The sequence below is a fragment of the Pangasianodon hypophthalmus genome, chromosome 8 (genome assembly GCF_027358585.1).
Source record: "Pangasianodon hypophthalmus isolate fPanHyp1 chromosome 8, fPanHyp1.pri, whole genome shotgun sequence".
Classification (NCBI taxonomy): domain Eukaryota; kingdom Metazoa; phylum Chordata; class Actinopteri; order Siluriformes; family Pangasiidae; genus Pangasianodon; species Pangasianodon hypophthalmus.
The window spans coordinates 8039616-8062533 of NC_069717.1; the positions used below are offsets into that span (position 1 = coordinate 8039616).

The window sequence follows — 22918 nt, forward strand, 5'->3', positions numbered from 1 at the left end:
GATAAATAGATAGATAGGTAGATAGACAGATAGATAGATAGACAGATACATAAAAAGGAGCTGTGGATTATAATAAGAAAACCAAATGTACAGTATGTACATGTATATACATGTACATACACATACATACACATACATGTATATGTATGTGTTCTGGTGCTTACCTGCGTGCAACTGGCATATAGGGGCTGCATGCATGGCCATCCCAGTTGCAGTATGGGTCTCTGGCAAGACAGCACTCTGCACACACTTGACCGTATAGGTCACACTGATACAGCGCCAACTGAGACACGCCCTCTGCAGATCCCACGAACAGCCACTGCTCAAGAGAACACACACGTGAAAATATGCACATAAATGGACATAATATGCACATCTGCAAATGCTCTGCATATAAATCACTCAAGCTTTCTGCTTTCGTGCTGTGCCCAAATACTTTATCATGCAACTCCACATATACATCACTATGCTATCATCTCAGCCAAATCTTTACCCTTACTTTGCAGTGCACAACCTTAGAGAAATATTTCAGAGATTAGGAATTATATGCTGAATATCTAAGACACACAAACTCAGGCATTCACTCCATGCTTAGCCTTAACCATTGAAAATGCACTGCTGCTTTGTGTTGTCTCAAGTGCATTCGCCTTTGTATTTCCTTACTTAAATGTGTGAAAACTCACACTTCTGGAATTGACTAGTCTGCCTAGTCTCAGGTTGCCATAGAAACACTGTATAAAAGATACTGGGAATAGGGTATTTCTTTTGCTTATGTGTATGTGTGTTTGTCCACAGTCGACAGTAACCGTACCTTCTTCTTGGACAGTGTCAAGGCGGTGACTGGTGACTTGTGCTGCACAGACAGAGACGGATCAAAGGTTAAGTTTTAAGTTGCAGAGGTTATCCAATCACATTAGGAATGCAAACACACACTGTACCTTAAAGACCTGCAGCTGTTCCAGGGTGACCTCTTGACTTTGTCCTTGCTCTTTGGGGAGATGAATGGACTTCAGCACCAGGCCAGAATCTAGATAAGACACACACACACACACACATGGACAAACAAGTGAATTTTTAAAGTTTCTTACATAATAATATATGGAGCCTTCACACACATACACACACACACACACACACACACACACACCTGTCCCGATGAAGAGAACATCATATTGTCCATCCACAGCCTCCACTCTGTCCACAACGATGCGGGTCAACTTGTAATCAACACCAACTCTAATTAGCAAAGGTCGGCTATCCACAGGACGCACCACTTCCTGCAGCAGTGGGTGGGTGCGGCTAAAGAAGATGACGTCATCAGGATATTCCCGTGTGGAACGGAAACTTCCATAAGTGCTGCTTGGACACTAAGTGGCAACATGGAGAATGCACTATGGTTAGCTATAATACAGTGGCCCTGGAGCAGAGAGGTTTAAGGGCCTAAAAGTGGCAGCTTGGCGGTCCAGGGCTCAAACTTTATACATTATAATATGTAAATAATAACCAAAAATATTGGTTCTACTGAGCATGAAGTAACAACTCTAATCTAAAACAAAAGACTGAGCCATGCTAAGTAGATATCATAATATTTTCATTCAGAATAGATAGGATAGAACAGGATGTCCAAACAAAATAGATAATATTCAATGCAGTATCTGTTGTTATAACCGAAAAATCAACCCTCTTAAATTTACAAACCCTGTGACTTATCACCCAGTAACCACAAAGCAAAACAATTAAGCAAATATTATGACTTAGAGGTAGGAAATATGTGAAACCATTCACAGTTACTCAGAGTGTAGAATGGCAAACATTAAAAAAAGTACCAGACTCTGAGTCTCTGTTAATAAGGTGCAATCACATGCCACACATAACAAATCAAGAGTAAACCTCAAAGCCAATAAAGGCACATCATGGTTACATTAAGTCTTGCTATTCTAACCTTCAAAGAAAGAAAGAGAACTCACTGTTCCAGGTCTGGGATAGGGCACTCTGCCGGTAAACTCCGCCCACTTATACTGTGGCCCCTCCCTGTGGTAGAAGTTTCCTTTGAAGGCACGAATGATGTCTTGCATGCGGTAGACACACACTGCTGATCCATTTAACACATCACTGTGTGTGAGACAGAGGACATATGCTTTAACAGATGTTACCATACTGACTATTAACATTTACAGTAAGCTAACACCTTGGATATTAACCTCTTAAACTCATGTACCTACAGGCTATTATGTTTCAGTGTAGTTTCTGTATAGTTCATAGCATTTACGAAAATGATATGCTTTAAGACGGATAACTGAATAATAAGCTTGAACTTTGTACTTTGTACTTTGTATACCTTCATTACACATAATTTTTAACAATATCCCAAGCGCCAAGATTCTCACACCACCTGTGATAAGAAATATTATAGGAATAAATGGTAGGTTTTTAAAGGCATCTTAATGGGCTCGTAATACACTATGTGGCCGAAAGTATGTAGAAACACATCTTAATTATTGAGTTCAGGAGTTTCAGCTATGCGCATTGCTAACAGGTGCCTAAAATCAAGCACATAGCCATGCAATCTCCATAGACAAACCTTAGCAGTAGAATGGGTCACACTTTAGAGCTCAGTCTGCCCCAGTCAAATGTAAGTGCTATTATTGTGAAATGCAAGTGTCTAGGAGCAACAACAGTGCAACCATGACAAGCGGTAATCCATACAAACTCAGCGTGGGGCTGCTGATGCATCACTCACTACAGAGTTCCAGAGTTTCCTGCCTCTGAAAGCAACGTCAGCAAAAGTACTGTGCATCAGGAGCTTCATGAAATAAGTTTCCATTGCCATGAAGCTGCATACAAGCCTAAGATCACTCTGTGCAATGCTAAGCGTCAGTTTGAATCATGTTTAAGCACACCACCGCTGGACTTTGGAGCAGTGGAAATGTGTTCTCTGGAGTGATGATTGACACTTCAGTATCTGTCAGTCTCAGTGATGAATCTGGATTAGGTGCATGCCAGGAGAGCACTACCTACCAGAAGTAGGTAAAGTTTGGTGGAGAAGGGATAATGGTCTGGGGCTGTTTTTCAGGGTTTGGGCCCCTTAGTTCCAGTGAAGAATAATGTTTATTTTACAGCATTCAAGGACATTTTAGACAACTGTATGCTTCCAACCTTGTGGCAACAGTTGGGGGAAGGTCCTTTCCCGTTCCAGAATGTCTGTGCTCCTGTGCACAAAGCGAGGGCCATAAAGAAATGGTTTAATGAGTCTGGTGTCGAGGAACTCCAGTGGCCTTCACAGAGCCCTTACCTCAACCCCACAGTACACCTTTGGGATGAATTGGAACGTCGAATGGGAGCCATGCCTTCTCATCCAACATCAGTAACCAACCTTGTACAAATTTGTACAGACACACTGCAAAATCTTGTAGAAAACCTTCTAGAAGTGTGGAGGCTGTTATAGTCACAAAAGGAAAGCTCATATAAGTGTGATGGTCAGGTGTCCACATACTTTTGGCCATATAGTGTACGTCTTTATGAGTCAGTACAAGTGCATCCAATAACAGTATTGTAGCTAGTTTAACTTTAATCATTTTTGTAACTATGATTTTGTTTTATTCTAGTAAGACTGTACACACTTGAGAAATTGAGAAATTGATTATTTTAGAATTCAGAAGTGAAAGAATGACTTATTACATGTTGCGTTTAACACAGGTTTGCAACTATAATAAGTTATTTCATCAGCTACTTGAGTCCGGTGTGTTTTACCGTGAGCCGTGTAAACACTTTACCGTCAGTCTGACTACTACACTCACTCTTTCCATTTGCTTAAGTCTGAAGCTGTACTTTAGAACCTTACTCCACCCTGCTGCTTGATTCCATTGCCTGATTTGGTTGTTTCAGACCAAACCGAAACACACACACACACACACACAAATAAAATTAATTCAAACAGATGTGGCCAGGCTCACATCTGTACACACACAGACACACACACACACACCCTTCAAAGTAAGTCAAAGTACAGTAAGTTGCCACACCCATACTCAAGTTTGATTTGACCACTGTGATGTGTCATATGTTTTATATTTTGGAAATATATGGAAATAATTTGTAAAGGCTTATTGGAAAATATGAATATGTGATTGATCTTTGCTACATACGTACACATATAAACTACATGAGCACATGTACAACTACGGAAGCCACACTAATTGTAATAGCGATGTAACCGAGTATGAATACATTATTTGGAAAGAACAGATAATGTGTTCTAAATGGATGTGAATATAGAGACAAATAGCATTATTAGGTCTTTTCTGATTCACAGGGCATCTGGTTGAGATTAGAGATGTGTAACTAGTGAGAAGTATTTTCTTTCATGCACACATGAGCAAGTGGTCAGATATGAAGTTATGAAGTTGCAGGGCAATGACAATGTTATTAAAGTGAATGTGCTCTGCTGTATGATGCATTTACAGCATCCTTAGAAACTGCCTGGTCAGGGTTTCGGTTGGTTTAAATTAGGCTACTACGTTATTTATACTTTGGGAAACAGAACCAACTTAATTCATTATCGTAGGTGGGCATGAACAAAAATAACTGCATGAGTGGGATGTAAAAAAAAAAAAAAAAAAAATATGTGAAAATCTCTAGTTGAGACCAACAAGAGTGACTTGAGTGATGTAGCTGAGACTGAGGAACTGTCAGAGCCAGAATTCAAAGTGAAAGTGTTGGCTTTTTTTCAGTGTTTTCTAGTGTTTCTAGAGGCATAGTCTTAGGGTACATGTCAAAAAAAAATTGGTATAGGCCACACTTACTTCAGGTTTAAATCAGAAATACAGATACAGATATTTGAAGCACTAAACAGATACAGTTACAAATAATGCCATCGCGCTACACCCTTGCTGTAAACCTCTGACAGACTGAAGTAAAAAGCAGTTTTCAGGCTTCACTTATGGTGTAAATAAGGGGTGAGTCAGAGTCTTCTGTTTTTGTATGTGGGCCACGAAAACACTGCCACCTGCTTCTCTGAATTAAGGGATTTGCAACTGTGTTTAAGCCAAGGAAAGAAAAAGCAAACATGGGCTCATGCTTACAAAAGTCTAAGAATTTCAAACTCAATTTGCATGAAAATTTAATGTTAGTGTTAGGAGCAAAGTTAGCATTCACACCTTCCTATGTCATTCATAATGAATCAAATGAAATCTAACCACATTGTCATTGTTTGTGCAAATTTTTCTGTATTTTGCATGAGCTTGGGTTTCTTTTAGGAGTATGTGAGTTTACCTGGTGGTAGTAAAGAGGCCGTATATCAGTGGGTTCCTCTCGTCTTTGCCATGATGAATAAAAATATCCTCTGTAGAGAGAAATCAGTGCATGGTTAGAATAGTAAAAAAAACGAAAACAAACTTTTGCACTTTATAGCTTGATTTATTCCTTAATATGTATATAATATGTATATTATTTCCTGTGGTATTATATTATGTAATGTTTATCTATATTAATACTTATATGAACCCCCACTGGACGAAAAAAGATATATCCTGTCTTTAATACAGGTTGGAGAGTGAAGAGGAAGTGTGAGAGTGTGATGGAGTGAGTCAGTAGGGGACAGTAGGATGTGGCTGAATGTAAAGACATTTCTCCTGCATATACATGCAAAAGGAAAACAAAGCTTTCTCACCTCTGTCACACTCTGTTTCTTTGCAAATAAACTTGCACAATCTGACATACTTGTGGTTTCATGTGAGCTCTCTCACTCCCTCCCCCCAAAAACACACACACACACACTCATATGATCAGAAGGCACGTTGGTACATCTCTGCATTCTCAGAGTCCTACCATTTCAGATAAAATCAGACCTCTCTCTCTCTCTCTCTCTCACACACACACACACACACACACAGATGTACGCACATCGAAAGACAGATAGACAGACAGATACACACATACACACACACACCAGTGTAAACTGCAGAATGAACTGCAGAAGAAATTGAAAGTACAGACTCGGCTCACAATGTTCCATTTTCCTCTCTTGCTCAAAGACTGATACTGTGAATCGTTTTAGACAAGGTCAAAGACATGGAAACTGCCTTTCCATGACGATGAACATCTCAGGCACATGGTATGATTTGGTCTAATGGCTTGTTGATGACTTGAAGTTTACTTAAAGATCAGTGTAATGTAAGAAATAGTTGAGTAGATTTTTATTGACATCACACATAGACATCTCACGGGGTGATATGAAGACAAAACACAGTCACTCAACACATGACCACATAAAGTGCATTCAAGTCCATTTATCAATAAGCCATTAAAGTGTGAACAAGAAGGAGCTTAATAATAATAATGATAATAATAATAATAATAATAATAATCTTTATGCATATAGTATATAGATTTTATGATTAAAAATATTAAAAGATTAAACAAAGTTTTCATTTATAAAATGCATTAATGAAAAAACCTACTATATATAATGGGATAAAGTAGATATATAATAATAATAATAATAATAATAATAATAATAAATCAAACAAAAGAAAATAGTTCTAATAACTAAATAGGCAAGACTAAACACTTTTTTTTTTACTATTGGATTTAGAGAGGTTGTGTTTGTAATATTCTCTGGAAAATAATTCTGGAGTGTAGAGGTAATATAAGAAAAAGAGCTGGTGAACAGTAAGTAAGTAAAGTAGGCCTGTCTCAGATAAGTGCTCAGGATGGTCTTTACTGCTTCAGGAGTTCAGCTAATCCATTTATAGCTGTATTATCTGTGTTATAACTGTGTTAACCATTTATAGCTGTGTGACCCAGGCATCATTCTGCTCTGAAATGAGACTGAAATGAATAATGACAGATTTTGTGATCACAATAGCTTATCTACGATAATGAAGTGAAATGATTATAGTAGTTTAGCACAATGGCGCACTGTGCCTAACTGACAGCAGCACAGATCAAATATAAAGACAGTGTTGATCCTCCTGATCCTTCAGGCTCTCTTCATTGATATAAAATATCAATGCTATCTTTTGCTTCTCCCTCTTTCTCTCCTTCCCCCTTTTCTCTCCCCCATTCTTTCCCTTCTCTCGCCCCTCATCTTCAGTGGGAAACCAGAGTTGTGGCAGATTGTCTAAACAAAAAGCCCGGTTCTTCTTGAAAGTGAGATAGTTTTGTCTGACCCACACTCATTCACCCCTCCATCCTGCCCCTATTCACCACCATCCCTGTAAACAACCCCCTCTCATCCTCTCACTCTCTCCCTCCTTCCCTCCCTCTCGTCCCTGCTAATCTATCTGCCCCACATCCAGGCAAACTGGAGACAGGATGAGGGTGACACACACACACACACACACACACACACACAATAAAACAGTTGCTAAACCTTCACAATCACACACACAAACACTTGTGACAATACAGTAATCCTAGACATGTTTCAGACAAACAACTTAAAGTCTCACCACTTCCAAACCACAAGCCACTAAAAGCCACTAAAATTTCTGCTATCTCAAACCATACATATTCAAATAGATACACACAGACAGTGTAAACTCTGTGAACTTGGACAATAGCAAATTTTCTTGCATCATACATGCCAACACCTACATAACTCACACACAACAAACACTAAACCTTCAAATAAACATTTTCATAAATGAGAATAAAATATACTAGAAATAAAAACTAAAAAGAAAATAGAGATATTAACTTTGAAATGAGCTGAAGTAAGATAAACCAAATTTTTTTTACATTTTTTTTTAATGTTGTTTGAGTTTTTAAAATTGATGGCTGGCAGGAAGAGCTGGTAAGATCTGGTGTACTATGGCAATATTTTCAAATAGCTTTCTTAGCTGGAAAAGTATACACAGTATGCTGGGTTTCTAATCAAAACACATTGTCCGGCACTTCATGCAGATTTTTATTTATTTTGTGCTAAAGCTAAGTTTGTTAATGTCCTTGAAATATTCACTTACATTATGGACTTGTATGAAAAACACAAATCCACCACACGTCTCATAGTCAGCCAGGCAAAGCACATACTTTTTAGGCCAATAATGATACCTTAAACATGTTTTGCACATTCCAAAGATGTTACACATGTGTACTGTGTAAAACCACCTCACAACTGTCAATCTGTTTTTAAAATTTAAAGTACTAAGACTAAAAACAAAATATAGAAATACTACAAAAAAATAAAATACACTATATATTTTTATTTATCAGTTCATAGTTACGTTTGATCTCCTCACAGAAAACCTCACCATATAAATGACTACACTTAGTTTTTAGATCCGTTTTTTAATGGTAGAGCTGTGTTGTTACAGAAAACTAATCAACACTTTCTGACCAATCAGAATCGAGCATTCAGCAGTGCCGTGGTATAACACTGAAGTGCATACGCTGTAACACACACACTAAACCGTGGTTCTACTTTTAATAGCATCAACAGGCAGATGGCTATTCAAACTGGAGCAGAAATGAGTCCACTCAATCATGATTTAATTAAAAATGCAAGTGAGAAATAATGAATCTGTGTAACTAAATAAAGTAGGCACAATCTGCTGTAGTGGAAAAGTCATTATGAGAGAAAGAGCCCGCGGATGCCACTTCACAGTCAAAGCAGGTCTGCTTTTTAGTGAGGCTTTCACTAACCGTGTTGTAGGTGTGATCCCCATACATATGTATATGTGCATGTATATATATATATATATATATATATATATATATATATATATGTATATATGCTTGTATGGAAGATTTGGCCAGAATGGGGATCAAACATATATATATGTATATATATATATATATATATATATATATATGTATATATATATATATATATATATATATATGTATATATATATATATATATATATATATGTTTGATCCCCATATATGATTCATTAGAGAGAGAAAGAGAGAGAGTGATATATATAAAATATTCAGTGAAAAGCTGGTTTTATAGCAAGCTAGGATCGAGATTACATTTGCAGCTTACATGCAAACTTTGGCTGTTTGATTTATAAATTCAATTTTTACTCCTCCACCCCAAACGTAACTATACACATCTTAAAGGACTCTTTCAACCTTTAAACCTCATTCCTGCTGACTGCATCTATAGTGTATTTAGTCTATAATGTATTTAATGTAGGAAATTGGTCTGATTAGCCTGTTTAGCCAAACCCTACTTTATTTATTTTATTCACTGTTTAATCATGGATGTTTTAGGGCAGATGCTGACTTCTCCAACAAACGTTCCATTCTTTCTCGGTACAGAGACACAACATTACATTTCTTGTCTGTGGTAAGAGACTATGTTTAAAAATGCAGAAATATTTCTTTAAATTTCTAAAATGAAAATGAGAAAATACATTTATTATTCATTAATTTATTCTAAACATAGCGATTCAAAAGTGCTAGAAGGATATGCGAGTGTTTATGTGTATGTATGAATGTGCGTGATTTTTAATCATGCTACGTTAGATGTAAAATAATAACAAGTGTGCGCTACATTAATAAAAGAATAAAAGAGATGGCAATTGAAGATCTAAATGATGTTTTTTGTTCACTATTACAACTACAACACAGACAAAACAATCTAATATGTAACTTTGACCTTAGAAAGCTGAGCACATAAATGCCCACAGACATGATGCATGTGCTATATATAAAGTGTAATATTATACAGGACTTTTTTTCTAGATAAGCAGCACCATAACCCACCAAGTAGGCTGATAAATGAAGTTATGATATTTTTATGATTTGGCAGGTGGATGTTATTTATAATTCTTAGCTAAATGTGTGCTATAATTGTGTAACAGTGTATGTTGTAAGATTAACTGAAGTCATTCTGTAATCCACTGCACCCTGTTGTATATGAATCCAGATTAAGCTTCTTCATCTAGACACTAGCTCTAGCAGCCGTTATGGTACCATAGGCCACACACTGAGTGCAGTGTGGTCTACCCATACACTGCAAGCTCTGCACCATGAGGGCTTCTGTGCCACAAGGACCTGCTGGGAGATGTAGTTGTTCCAGGCAACAGAGCATAGTGTAAATATCACACTGATGGAATTTTCACAGACACGCTGATGGCGCCGTCAGCACAAGATGGTTGTAATAACGTTGTCATGGCTATGTAAGATTGAGCGATTGGAAGCTGAGAGTTGGTTTTATTGGATTAGGTGGTCATGGAAACTTTGGTAAGAGTATGAGACATTATTTAGTCTTTATATTATCATCAGAAAAGGTATGTCAAGGCTGCTCAAACCTGCTCTGAGATCTTTAACAATGAAGAGTGTAGTTCAGGTAAACACACCTAATGCAAGCAACCAATGCCTTCAGGAGCATCTGAATATTAGAGGCAAGTGTGTTGGTAGTATAATCCACTAAACTTTAACAGACTCAAAAAGTTCCTATGGAGTGTGTCAGTAAAGCTAAAAAAACCTGAAAAGATTAACATTACTTTGCACTATTGTAGTAAATTTAGAAATTGGCAAATTGGCTGATTAGTGATTGATAATCCATACCACTTTACATAATTAACACAACCAGCCAGGCCTGACAGAGCTCACTTAGCTAATACACAGCTAATACATAGCTAAAACATAGATAATACACCACTAATCGCATCATCACTGCTCGCAGCCAATTCCTAGTGTTTATACTGACATTTACTTCCAGTGATTCATGAGTAATAAATAGAGTCCTTCATGCAGTGAGAATAACATTGTATGAACACTTAAAATGAATGACAATCACAATTGGATTTCTTCAAATTGCTAACAATCTAGCTGGACATCATTTTGCATTTGTGACATTTAATCAGTCTAGTGAATTTGTGTGTTCAACATGGGAAGTTGAACAAATTTGAACTTGCTCTTGAATTCCAAAGTTATAAATTTATAAGAACACTCAGTGATAGGCAGCTGGGTAATAAGGCGGCTGAACATAAGCTAGAAAGACTAAGGTTAATAATTTAGCTAGCTGGCTCTTAGCTGATAAGTGAAGGTGAAATGACAATGAAAACAAGATAAAATAATTGGTAATATCAACATTTTCCTCAAATATGTTGCCAAATTACTAAGAAAAGACTTTGTATGACTAAAATCACACTGCAATTACAATTAGCTTTGATTTTCATGGTTTCTGGCATATTCTTAACATTATGTCACAACTCTTAAACTTGAAACAGAAAAATGAACCTCCAAAGCTGCGAATACCATAAGACTGTTTTGTTCATATGAAATCTGTTAGAAAGTGGTCACAGGTTTTTCTTTAATGCTAACCACTAACTACCATGCCTCTGCATGAAGTGCATGATCCTTACACATTTAAGTGGAAAAGATAGAGGGAGAGTTTAGTGTAGAAGCAGGCTGAGATGTGAAAAAAACCTTATTCAGATATCAGATATTCAGATATAATAGCTTGATTGTTTGGTGAAGATACAATAAAAAGTTTTGGTGGGAGTGTATTTGTGTTGTGCATGCGTGAGTGTGTGTGTATGACTGTATGTGTGTGCATGTTTGATATAGTTCATTTAGTCCAATCAGAATTGTTTATTCTACAGACAGCTTTTGCTTACACAGACTGAATGATAAGAAACTGGTTTGTATGTGTGTGTGTGTGTGTGTGTGTGTGTGTATGTGTGTAAACACTGATCGTGGAGCTCTGATACACCTTGGCATGTTTTCTAAGCATTGTCTGAATCATAGGTATTTCTTTCAGACAGAAAATACACTCATTCATTCATTATTTTGCATAAATACACTCATTCATTCATTATTTTGTGCTTAACATTAATTTTATTTTTGTGTTAATTATCAGTTATTTTAATTATCCGTGTGCACTACTTACGCAGTTGGTCAAAGTGTGTCTGTAAGCCGTCAGGTCTGGGCACAGAACAGATCATTCGAGCCTTCTGAAACGTACTCCACTTATTCACTAAACTGCGCTGGCCACCAATGTCATTCTACATAAACACAAACACACAAAATTCACAAAACTTCCCATGGTCAGATGATCAGATGATCACATCAAATATAATATTTTTTTATGTAATCTGTGTTTTCAGTTCTTTGATTAAAGTACAGTGATGTACTGCTCAAACGTCTGGGTCAGGCAGAAATGCAGACGAGCATGTCCACCTCCACACACGCAGGTAGATATGCAAGCGTACAGTCCCAAAAGTGAAGGTATGCACACACACACACACACAAACAGACACACACACACAGACAAACACACCTTGCAGACGCGGGCGACTCGAGCGTACAGGACTTTGCCGGCGGGCCCCTCAGCCTCCTGAGCACGCTCAGTGAAGAACAAGTAGACCTTATCATCTTCCTCATTATCACTCTCCTTCATCATGGCCACACGCACAAACTCAGCCTCTGAGACAGAGAGAGGAACCGAAGGAAGAAAGAAAAAAAGAAAGTGAAAAGATTCATTGATTTAGAAGAAACAGGACTTTTAATATGGCCATTTATTTGTATGTCAGAGTACTTATGTGTGAATTAAACAACAAGATGGGCTGTGCTGTTGTAGAAAAAAAAAAAATCAGTGATGGGGTGCTGTGATGTGGCCTGACGTGAAGCAGAATTACTTTTACCACCCAAAAGTGGATTATTGTCCTATCACAGCACATCCCAAAGTGTTTTATTCCTCTTGAACCACTAACAATTTTTTATTCATTAAAGAACATTTCATCCTTTCGATCCATTACTTAGGTCCCTTTAATGTTGTGATATGTCTGCGAACAAGTTAATTCATGTTATCACTCACATTGTGACAGCTATAAACAGTCTTTCCTTCACTTTCTCTTGTAGTAGAACACTTAAAGAAATAATGTTCCTTCTACTGTTATCATGCAATGACACTGGCAACTCAAGAACTGAGAATTAATAGTACTATATTAAAGTATATTAAAGTGTATTAAACTAATAGTTTAGCCAGTAATGAAATTTATACAACTTTCCACTTGCTACAAATGAAACTGGTCCAGCAAGACATGTCTAGATTCTAATGTCTGCTTCTTTATTTATACACTGGAGTCACAAGACTAATGTAGCTAACAAGTAAGGGAAGCTTAGCCATCAGATAATTACAACAATTATCCTTGTTTAGCGTCATAGCTCTGGTGCAAAAGCAAACTTCAGATATCAAACTATAACAACATTTGCAATAAAAATGTGTAAATGTAATTTTTTAATTAGTCCTGTCTTTTGCCTTGTTGTGTCTGTGTGTTTGCCTTTCTATTCATCTGCTTCTCTGCATTGGTTTATATTGATCTATTTATTATTATGTACATGTGAAAGTGTGGGAGTGTGTGTACCCTGAAGCCAGGTTGGCTCATATTGCTCTGTGCGGATCACATGACGTTCTCCCAGACTACGAAAAAATGCAGAGTCACGACTCATAAAGTCAGATGTGATTCCAGCATACAGCTCTCCATCTGCAGTAACACACACACAATCACAAACAAAGGTTAAAGGACCTCAAACTTGAAAATGAGGGTTATAGGTCATACACACACACACACACTCACACACACACACACACACACACAAACACAAATGTACCAATGATGGCAGTAGCAGTCTTCTGGTGGGGGTCATACGGACACTTTCCTTTTCCGGACTCTGTCTGTTCATGCTGCAGCGTCTGATCCTCAGCCTGCAACACACACACACACACACACATTACACTCATTACATTACACTCATCACATCTGTGCATTCATTACCATGGATTGCAAACATGGTTGTACCACTGTTACTGTGGTATTTACCACCTGTTATACTGCTGTTATTATGGTAATTACTGCTTTTTATAACACTGTTACTATGATAGTTACCACTGGTTACAACGGTGTTACTATGGTAATTACTACTTGTTATATCACTGTTATTATGGTAAATATTGCTTGTTATTACACTGTTTCTATGATAGTTACCACTGGTTATAACGCTATTACTATGGTAATTATTGCTTGTTATAACACTGTTACCATGATAGTTACCACTGCTTATAATGCTGTTACTATGGTAATTACTGCTTGTTATAACACTGTTACCATGATAGTTACCACTGCTTATAATGCTGTTACTATGGTAATTACTGCTTGTTATAACACTGTTACCATGATAGTTACCACTGCTTATAATGCTGTTACTATGGTAATTACTGCTTGTTATAACACTGTTACCATGATAGTTACCACTGCTTATAACGCTGTTATTATGGTAATTACTGCTTGTTATAACACTGTTACCATGATAGTTACCACTGGTTATAATGCTATTACTATGGTAATTATTGCTTGTTATAACACTGTTACTATGATAGTTACTACTGGTTATAACGCTGTTATTATGGTAATTACTGCTTGTTATAACACTGTTACCATGATAGTTACCACTGGTTATAATGCTGTTACTATGGTAATTACTGCTTGTTATATCACTGTTACTATGGTAATTACTGCTTTTTATAACACTGTTACTATGATAGTTACCACTGGTTATAATGCTGTTACTATGGTAATTACTGCTTGTTATATCACTGTTACTCTGGTAATTATTGCTTGTTATAACACTGTTACTATGGTAGTTACCACTGGTTATAACGCTGTTATTATGGTAATTACTGCTTGTTATAACACTGTTACCATGATAGTTACCACTGGTTATAACGCTGTTACTATGGTAATTATTGCTTGTTATAACACTGTTACCATGATAGTTACCACTGGTTATAACGCTGTTATTATGGTAATTACTGCTTGTTATAACACTGTTACTATGATAGTTACCACTGGTTATAATGCTGTTACTATGGTAATTGCTGCTTTTTATAACACTGTTACTATGATAGGTACCACTGGTTATAACGCTGTTATTATGGTAATTAATGTTTATTATAACACTGTTTCTATGATAGTTACCACTGGTTATAACGCTGTTATTATGATAATTACTGCTTGTTATAACACTGTTATTATGATAGTTACCACTTTGTACAATGCTGTTACTATGGTAATTACTGCTTGTTATAACACTGTTACTATGATAGTTACCACTGGTTATAACGCTGTTACTATGGTAATTACTGCTTGTTATAACACTGTTACTATGATAGTTACCACTGGTTATAACGCTGTTACTATGGTAATTACTGCTTGTTATAACACTGTTACTATGATAGTTACCACTGGTTATAACGCTGTTACTATGGTAATTACTGCTTGTTATAACACTGTTACTATGATAGTTACCACTGGTTATAACGCTGTTATTATGGTAATTACTGCTTGTTATAACACTGTTACTATGATGGTTACCACTGGTTATAACGCTGTTATTATGGTAATTACTGCTTGTTATAACACTGTTACTATGATGGTTACCACTGGTTATAACGCTGTTACTATGGTAATTACTGCTTTTTATAACACTGTTACTATGATAGTTACCACTGGTTATAACGCTGTTACTATGGTAATTACTGCTTGTTATAACACTGTTACTATGATAGTTACCACTGGTTATAACGCTGTTACTATGGTAATTACTGCTTTTTATAACACTGTTACTATGATAGTTACCACTGGTTATAACGCTGTTACTATGGTAATTACTGCTTGTTATAACACTGTTACTATGATAGTTACCACTGGTTATAACGCTGTTACTATGGTAATTACTGCTTGTTATAACACTGTTACTATGGTAATTACTGCTTGTTATAACACTGTTACTATGATAGTTACCACTGGTGAATAATTGAAATTCCTGCTTCACTGCTTTCATAGCTACAGCACTGATTTTCTAAATTGTAATGGTTTAACCTTGAAGGAAGTTCATACATCACCACCTTTCCATGGGATTAATAAGCAACAGACCACACACACGCACACACAGATGCCATTGGTGATTCTTGTTTAATCCCATAAAGAAGAATAGTATTCAAATTCCCAGTACCACCTGCACAAAGCACCATGTCCTGTCAGTTTAACCTAAACCTCCACTCTAGCTTTTATAGGCTTAACACACACACACAAACACACACACATCGGCACCCATACACACTCATACATTTATACACATTTACATATGACCAAGCATGTACATGAATATACCCTTTCTCTCTCTCTCTCTCTCTCTCTCTCTCTCACACACACACACACCATACTATATTATACTCCTATATATAATGGTCAATTCATATCTCTGAAATGGTGCCCTATTCCCTATAGCCTACCAAGGTGAATTATTAATATTCTATACCTACTAGGGCATAGCATTCAGACACTAACCTACTGCACTGAATTGTGGGATTTCTTAAATGCTTTGGATATTCCATACTGTACTTTTGACAACAAAATGGCAACACGCCCAAAATAGTGCACTATATAGAAAATAGGGTGTGTTTTCTGACACACTTAGAGTGAATGCACTAAGAGCGAGTGTGTGTTCCCTTTTAGTATCTATTGTCTACTGCATGGTGAGGAGGGTAATCTGATAAAAAATATCATATCATGATACTTCTCGATACATGGTATGCTAGCAAAATAGCAGTGCTGCATATAAAAAGCTTGTAAGAAACATAGTCTAATGTCCAATCAGCTGCTTGTGCAGCAAATAGAGTTGGTCAGTATTATAGTATTATAAGACCTGACAATACCTCAAAAAAATAATATTGTGACAGTTTTTATCACCGCACTGTTGAATGCTTGATTCTGATTGGTCAGAAGGTATTGAATAATTTTCTGTAACAGCAGCTCTGACAGTAGTTCATAGACATTATTTCTGTAGTAACAACTTACACAAGGACTTGTACGAAGGACTTTCCAAATAAATGGCTTTAAAAAAACTTTTATTGATATGGTGAAGTTTTTTGTTTGCTTATTTAACATTTTAGAAGGAGACTCCAGCATCAGTGGTTTGTAAAAGTCAGAGGTAAGGTAAAGCTATAACTTTAAGTTTTCTGTTTAAAGCCAAAAATGCTGCATTCTTGTCTTATAAACTTCAAGAGAGAGAGAGATGAAAAAATACAGGTGAAGGAATGACACAAACGTATTAACAGGACCTAATTTGTTTCACAGATATTCCACAACATTAAATGTAACTATAAATAGATAAAAAGGATGATGTGCTGTTCTTTAGTTAATAAAAATTGTAGTTGTTGGCAAATTACTGTGCTATTAGAGAGATAAAACATTTCAAAATTCTTGGTAAGGCATCACACCATTCCTTTGTTGATTAGTTTCCTATAACAGCATGTCCTGAAGTGTTTAATTCCTTATATATCACCCATCTTACAGATAATACAGCATTTTATACCATGAGGAAGAGGCGGGTGGGGATGTAGGCACAGCGGGGGTTGAAGGCTCCCGTTCCGCAGGCGTACAGGTGTGTTTGGTTATAAGGTTCCAGTACACGCAGGAAATTGGCACACTCCAGCTAGACAGGGTACAACAAAACAGGAAATGAATATATGAATATATTGCATGAGAATGTTTATTTATACAGTAAGTGTGTATTTTACCTGTGGGTCTTTTCCAGCCATCAAACAGTCCTGGATTCGTTCTGGACTCGCAGGCCAGTAAATCTGAATCAGAAACATGTAAGCAACAGAAGTCATAAAAACAGAATGCACACAGTCAAATGTCTTTCAGGTTAATAACAGTAATTCTGTTGGTGTAAATGATTGTTTAAATGTTTGGTTAATATATTAAAGCTGGATGAGTCAGTGCATGAAGAACAGCTCCCACTCATGAGACCTTACTGTACTGGCATTCCTGTATCTTTCAGATTTAATCTGTATAAATGTACAGTTAGTCATGTAGGGTCAGGACACACACACACACACACACACACACACAGTTAGTCACTTAAATGGAAAGGGCTGGTCTGAAATGGCAGTTTTGATAAGATAAGGCAGTTTCTGCTTCTGGATTCCTGCACATATTTTACTGCTAATGCAGATAGATGTCTGTGTCCGGATCTGTGTGTGTGTATGTGCGCGTGCATATGTGTGTGTGCGTGTTTGTGCGTGTGAATGTGTTACAACATAATGCTGCAGTATGCGCTGATATTTAGGGTTTTTATTCATACATTATCTCACTTAAAATACTCAAATACACCATTTGAACCTTTCAGATAAACATTATCTAACATTCACTACTTTTACCTCTTCAGACAAAGTGACAAGCATTAAAACTCACAACCTTTTGGTGACAGAACTTTAATGACCAAGCTCTTGCCCCAGTAAGTGGTACTGTTTGCGTAAATAGCACCTCATACTGCATAGCTTCTTGCCTTCACTTGCGCACACATACACACACACACAGAGCACAAGGTGGTGTCATTGATGTGGCAGTCGCAATGTGGCAGACCTTTCATTATCACTGAGAGCTGTGTTTGAGACAAAATGAGGACGTGTGATCACCTTGCGATGGGGTTGTGTAACATCATCCAGGCTGGCTGACAGTAAATAATCCTTCATGCTGATGTACAGACGGCGGCCATCTTCATCAGGGAGCAGAGAGTTCAGATCCCCCGCAGAGAGCGGCAGAATCATCAACCTGCCACTACGGACCAGCTCTGAGGGACAGAGACAGATAGGGACAGATATTAAGAAAAGTTTGCCAGTAACATTGGTTCACATCTGAAACTGCTTTAAAGAAATACTCCATTGTTCTTTTTTTTTCGTCCTAATCTTCTAATCTACTGTCACTGTTGTGTAATATGCAATTACCACATACAGGAAATTCAACACACTTTCCTACACTGAGAAAAAGCTGTTTATTCCAAACTCACTTATAATGGAAGACAAAAATAATAATAAATGATTAAAGCACCCCTGAACTCAAAATTGGTGTCTCAGAGCTTTTCGTACCTGTCCCTTAGTGTTATGGATGTAGTTACAATACTACATCCTGAAAAAAGATATTCTCATTTTATTATTATAGTTTGTCTCTTCAGGGAAAATGATCAAGTTTTTTTTTTTTTTTAATATTCAGATTTGTGCAAATCTTTGTGGTCATCCAATGAAATGCTGTCTGGAATCATATACTGTATGTCCCACCCTCAGAAGAAGCAAAAAATGGTTCTTCTGTGTGTTTTTGGCTGTATGGTTTCCCACACGCTATTCCTTTTTCCAACCATCCCTTGGCTGTTAAAAAAAATGGTTGGAGTTTATGCGTTTTGAATTAAAGACTGACCTGAAGACTCATTCAAACACTTCAACACAAGATTCCTGTTTCAGAAGGAAATGTATCAACATACGGAACCAAACCACAGCTAAGAAGCCATTTCAAGGGGATTTTAAGTGAAACGTACAACATTCTAATAGAATGAATTCTTTATTCAAAGGTATTTGAAAATGAATACCTTAAAGTCTTTGTTTATGAATCCTAAAGCATATTATTTAGTAATTACTCTGATTTATTTTGTAATTCTAGTAAAAAAAAAAAAGAGTACATACCCATGTATGGTATGTAGTTATGAGAGTGAAGAATTAAGCGTGCCAGATGTTGGGAATGTAAAGGTTTATGTTCTAAATGCACAGAATATGTTGTTTCAGAGATTGCACTATTTTATAGAGGAAACAGTGGTTAAGTACTTAGATACCAGAAAAGTTTTAATGCTCATAAATACCAGAAAACCTTCAGGAAAGTGTGTGTTACTGAAATTACTTTTTACCATATTGCTCTAGTTGAATAAATTTACATCGGTATATGTTTGATAAGATTTCTTCTCATATAAGCCTCATCGTAATGGATTTATTGTTGTAGTGAAACAGTTGTAGTTTTGGATTTGGATTTATAGTCATGTGTTTTACTTTATTAAAGATTTTTTTTATTAAAAAATTTTAATAAAATAAAACTGATCTTAAACTTACAAACATTAAAAACAGGTTTTGTCTGCTTTTTTGCAATACAGGGAAATGTGTCAAAATTCTTGTCTATGGTAATTACCCATACACTCCAGATGCATGTGTCATAAGACAGGAAAAGGAAGAGGGAGGGGGAGAGGGAGAGATTTAACACATGTTTGATATAGACAGCCCAATATTACATAGTACAAATGGCTTGGAAATATTCCTGAAATATGAAAAGAGTCAGAGTCAGAAAACTGTCTAAAATTAGAAGAGAAAGACAGACTAGTTATAAAACACAGACCGTATGTCTTGGATCAATACATTATACAGTAGATCAAAACTGTAAGAATTAAGAATCTGGATTTGTTTAGTCTGTGTTACAGAGTGGAACCGAGAGAACGTCGTCCAAAACGTGCATTTTTCTAGTGCCACGTCTCTCTGTACAACATTGCATGAATTTGTGACATTAATGGAAGACAACACTTCCACACTCACACACAAACACACACACAAAAGATCACAGACACATTCTAGGACGTCTAAGGACAAGAAGCCAGACGGCCAGGCCAGAAAAACCAGCTCTGAAATCCAATAATCTACAGATTCATTCTGGCTGCTGATGACCGAAGGATAAACTAATGAGTAAAAAAAAAATAAAGAGATGAAGCACTGCGATATGACACACACAAGAGAAGACCTGTGGTGAGTGTAGCAATTGATTAACACATCACTGTTAAAATATGACAGCAGTAACACTACCTACATGCATGCACACACACGTACAAAACACACACAGAGTTTGGAGCTGCCGTATTAAGATGAATATGACCTTTGCAGATTGTTTCACACACACACACACACACACACACACACCTCTAAAGTGGACAAACATAGTTCCTTAATTATAATTATTCCCAGACTCTTCTTGGGTGCCCACAGAACTGTACTGCCCTCACAACCCCTCTCCTCACACACACACATGCACACACACACACAAACACACACACACACACACACACAGATTCCTGACTAAGTCAGAGCAGCACCAGCTGCGCCCACCCCACCCTTGCCTGGGGGGCAGTTGCTATAGCAACAGTGAACATTTCAGTCCTGCTTGAGTGTGTGTAAACTAAAAACCCCTCCAAAGGATTAGGGCTGGTATTCCACCTGTCTCCCAGTGTGTGTGTGTGTGTGTGTGTGTGTGTGCGCGCATGCATGGCCTGGGTTCTGGGCTCAGTCTCATATGACCCCTTAATGACTAGTTACTAAGGTTAATCAAGTAACCTTTGACCTCCAATGGCTTCATGTTTGACCTTTTACAAAATCAGAGAAATACTCAGACACATTCATCCTTTCATCCAGCTGACTGTCCATCCCTCCATCCACACATCCATCATTCCATCCATGTGTCTGTTCATCCATCTATTTCCATACACAATCTAGCTCTCTATCCATCCACCCATCATCCATCCATCCATCCATCCCTAGACAACATATCCATCCATTCTTCCATCCACCCATCCATCCATCCAGCCATCCATACATCACCTATTCATTCAATCTATTCATCACCTGTTCATTTATCCATTCTCTTCCATCCATCCATCCATCCATCTATTCACCCATCTATCTGCATCCATCATTCATCCATTATAGTGCTATCTATGCATCTATATATCCATCTACCCATACAGCAGTCACCAATCTATCTATCCATACGTCACTCATCCTTCCTTGTCAATTCATCTATTTATCTATTTAGTTCTTTCTTTGCTCAGACTTTTAGAACTTACCAAGTTTTCACACACATGACAACTTGGTAAGAGGAAGCATTCCATTTAAATCTGGGTGGGAACATCAGCAGAAGGTATACAGTATCCAATATTTAACCACAACCTCCCTCTCTCTCTCTCTTTCTCTCTTTCTCTCTCTCTGTATGTTTGTGTGTGTGTGTGTGTGTGTGTGTATTGGATTACCTTAGTCATGGGAGATGCTCATTTTAGAATATCTGATTATTGCAAATGTGTTGTGTGTGATACTGCTAAATATATTCCAATATCAGAGACAACACACACACACACACACACACTTGTTATTCGACTGAAAGGCCTTAGAGGACTGATTTCTTTCGCGTCTTCAGATTTCTTTCTTGTCTTTAGAAGAACTTGATGATGTACCCAATGGTCACTTTAACTAAAATAATATCTACAACAACAAGCACATCAAAAATAAATCATGATGATGAGATGCAATGTTTGTCTCAAGTTTATTCAGTGGGAAAATATGCATGTGTCCCTGCATACAAGACATCTGAAAAAACAAAATGTCACTGTTTAACCAAACGAACTCCTCAGATATCCAACTGGCAGTTGATTTAACCACTATTGTGCAGTCATGTCATCTGCTGGGCTAAAATGACAGACAAGCATGAAAAAAAAACCAGCAGAAAAGTCAGTTTGTGGCATAGTCACTCTCAAACATATCATTATGTGGGAATGGACTAGTGCGTCTGCTTGAGTGCGTGTAGGTGTGTTTGTGTGTAAGAGAGTGTGAGAGAGACATAGAGACAGAGAGAGAGAGTATCTGAATGGATAGCCCTGTCTGGGGCAGTGTTCCCCTGGGGAAGAGTTTCCCTCCTGTGCTGTAGGGGACCGCTGGAAACAGCACCACACTTCCTGTGGAAATGGGGTTATCATTTCCACAATTATGGCCTAATTAGAGAAAAGAGGTCTGGAGAGCAGGGCTGGGAAAGGCACATGCACACACACACACATACACTTACACAAATACATCCACACATAAGCCACAGACACATCCTGATATACAAACACATATGCAAACATCATACCACACATTGCTCATGTCTGGAATTTGTCAACTGTCACTCAAAAACACCTTTTCAGCATTACCTACAACCTTTCTTAAATATGAGCATACATCATAATTATAGTCCTCACACACACACACACACACACACATCTTATTATTGCCATAATGAGGTCTCTGTTCATTTTTGGTGCTTGGCACACCCAAGTAGTGCAT

The 22918-nt window shown here is 37.2% G+C and overlaps 1 protein-coding gene across 1 annotated transcript in view; it reads right to left on the reverse strand.

The window, feature by feature from the left end:
- sema3h (sema domain, immunoglobulin domain (Ig), short basic domain, secreted, (semaphorin) 3H) overlaps positions 1–22918 on the reverse strand; it is a 31257-nt gene that overhangs the window by 4622 nt on the left and 3717 nt on the right. The window contains exons 2-14 of the mRNA XM_026930949.3: positions 18443–18597; positions 17540–17602; positions 17335–17454; positions 13573–13666; positions 13326–13445; positions 12239–12384; positions 11849–11963; positions 5272–5341; positions 1968–2112; positions 1148–1367; positions 939–1027; positions 812–853; positions 165–319 (exon numbers count right to left, since the gene is read on the reverse strand). Of these exons, the coding sequence (XP_026786750.1) occupies positions 165–319; positions 812–853; positions 939–1027; positions 1148–1367; positions 1968–2112; positions 5272–5341; positions 11849–11963; positions 12239–12384; positions 13326–13445; positions 13573–13666; positions 17335–17454; positions 17540–17602; positions 18443–18597 (1534 nt within the window). The remainder of the gene's footprint in view (positions 1–164; positions 320–811; positions 854–938; positions 1028–1147; positions 1368–1967; positions 2113–5271; positions 5342–11848; positions 11964–12238; positions 12385–13325; positions 13446–13572; positions 13667–17334; positions 17455–17539; positions 17603–18442; positions 18598–22918) is intronic.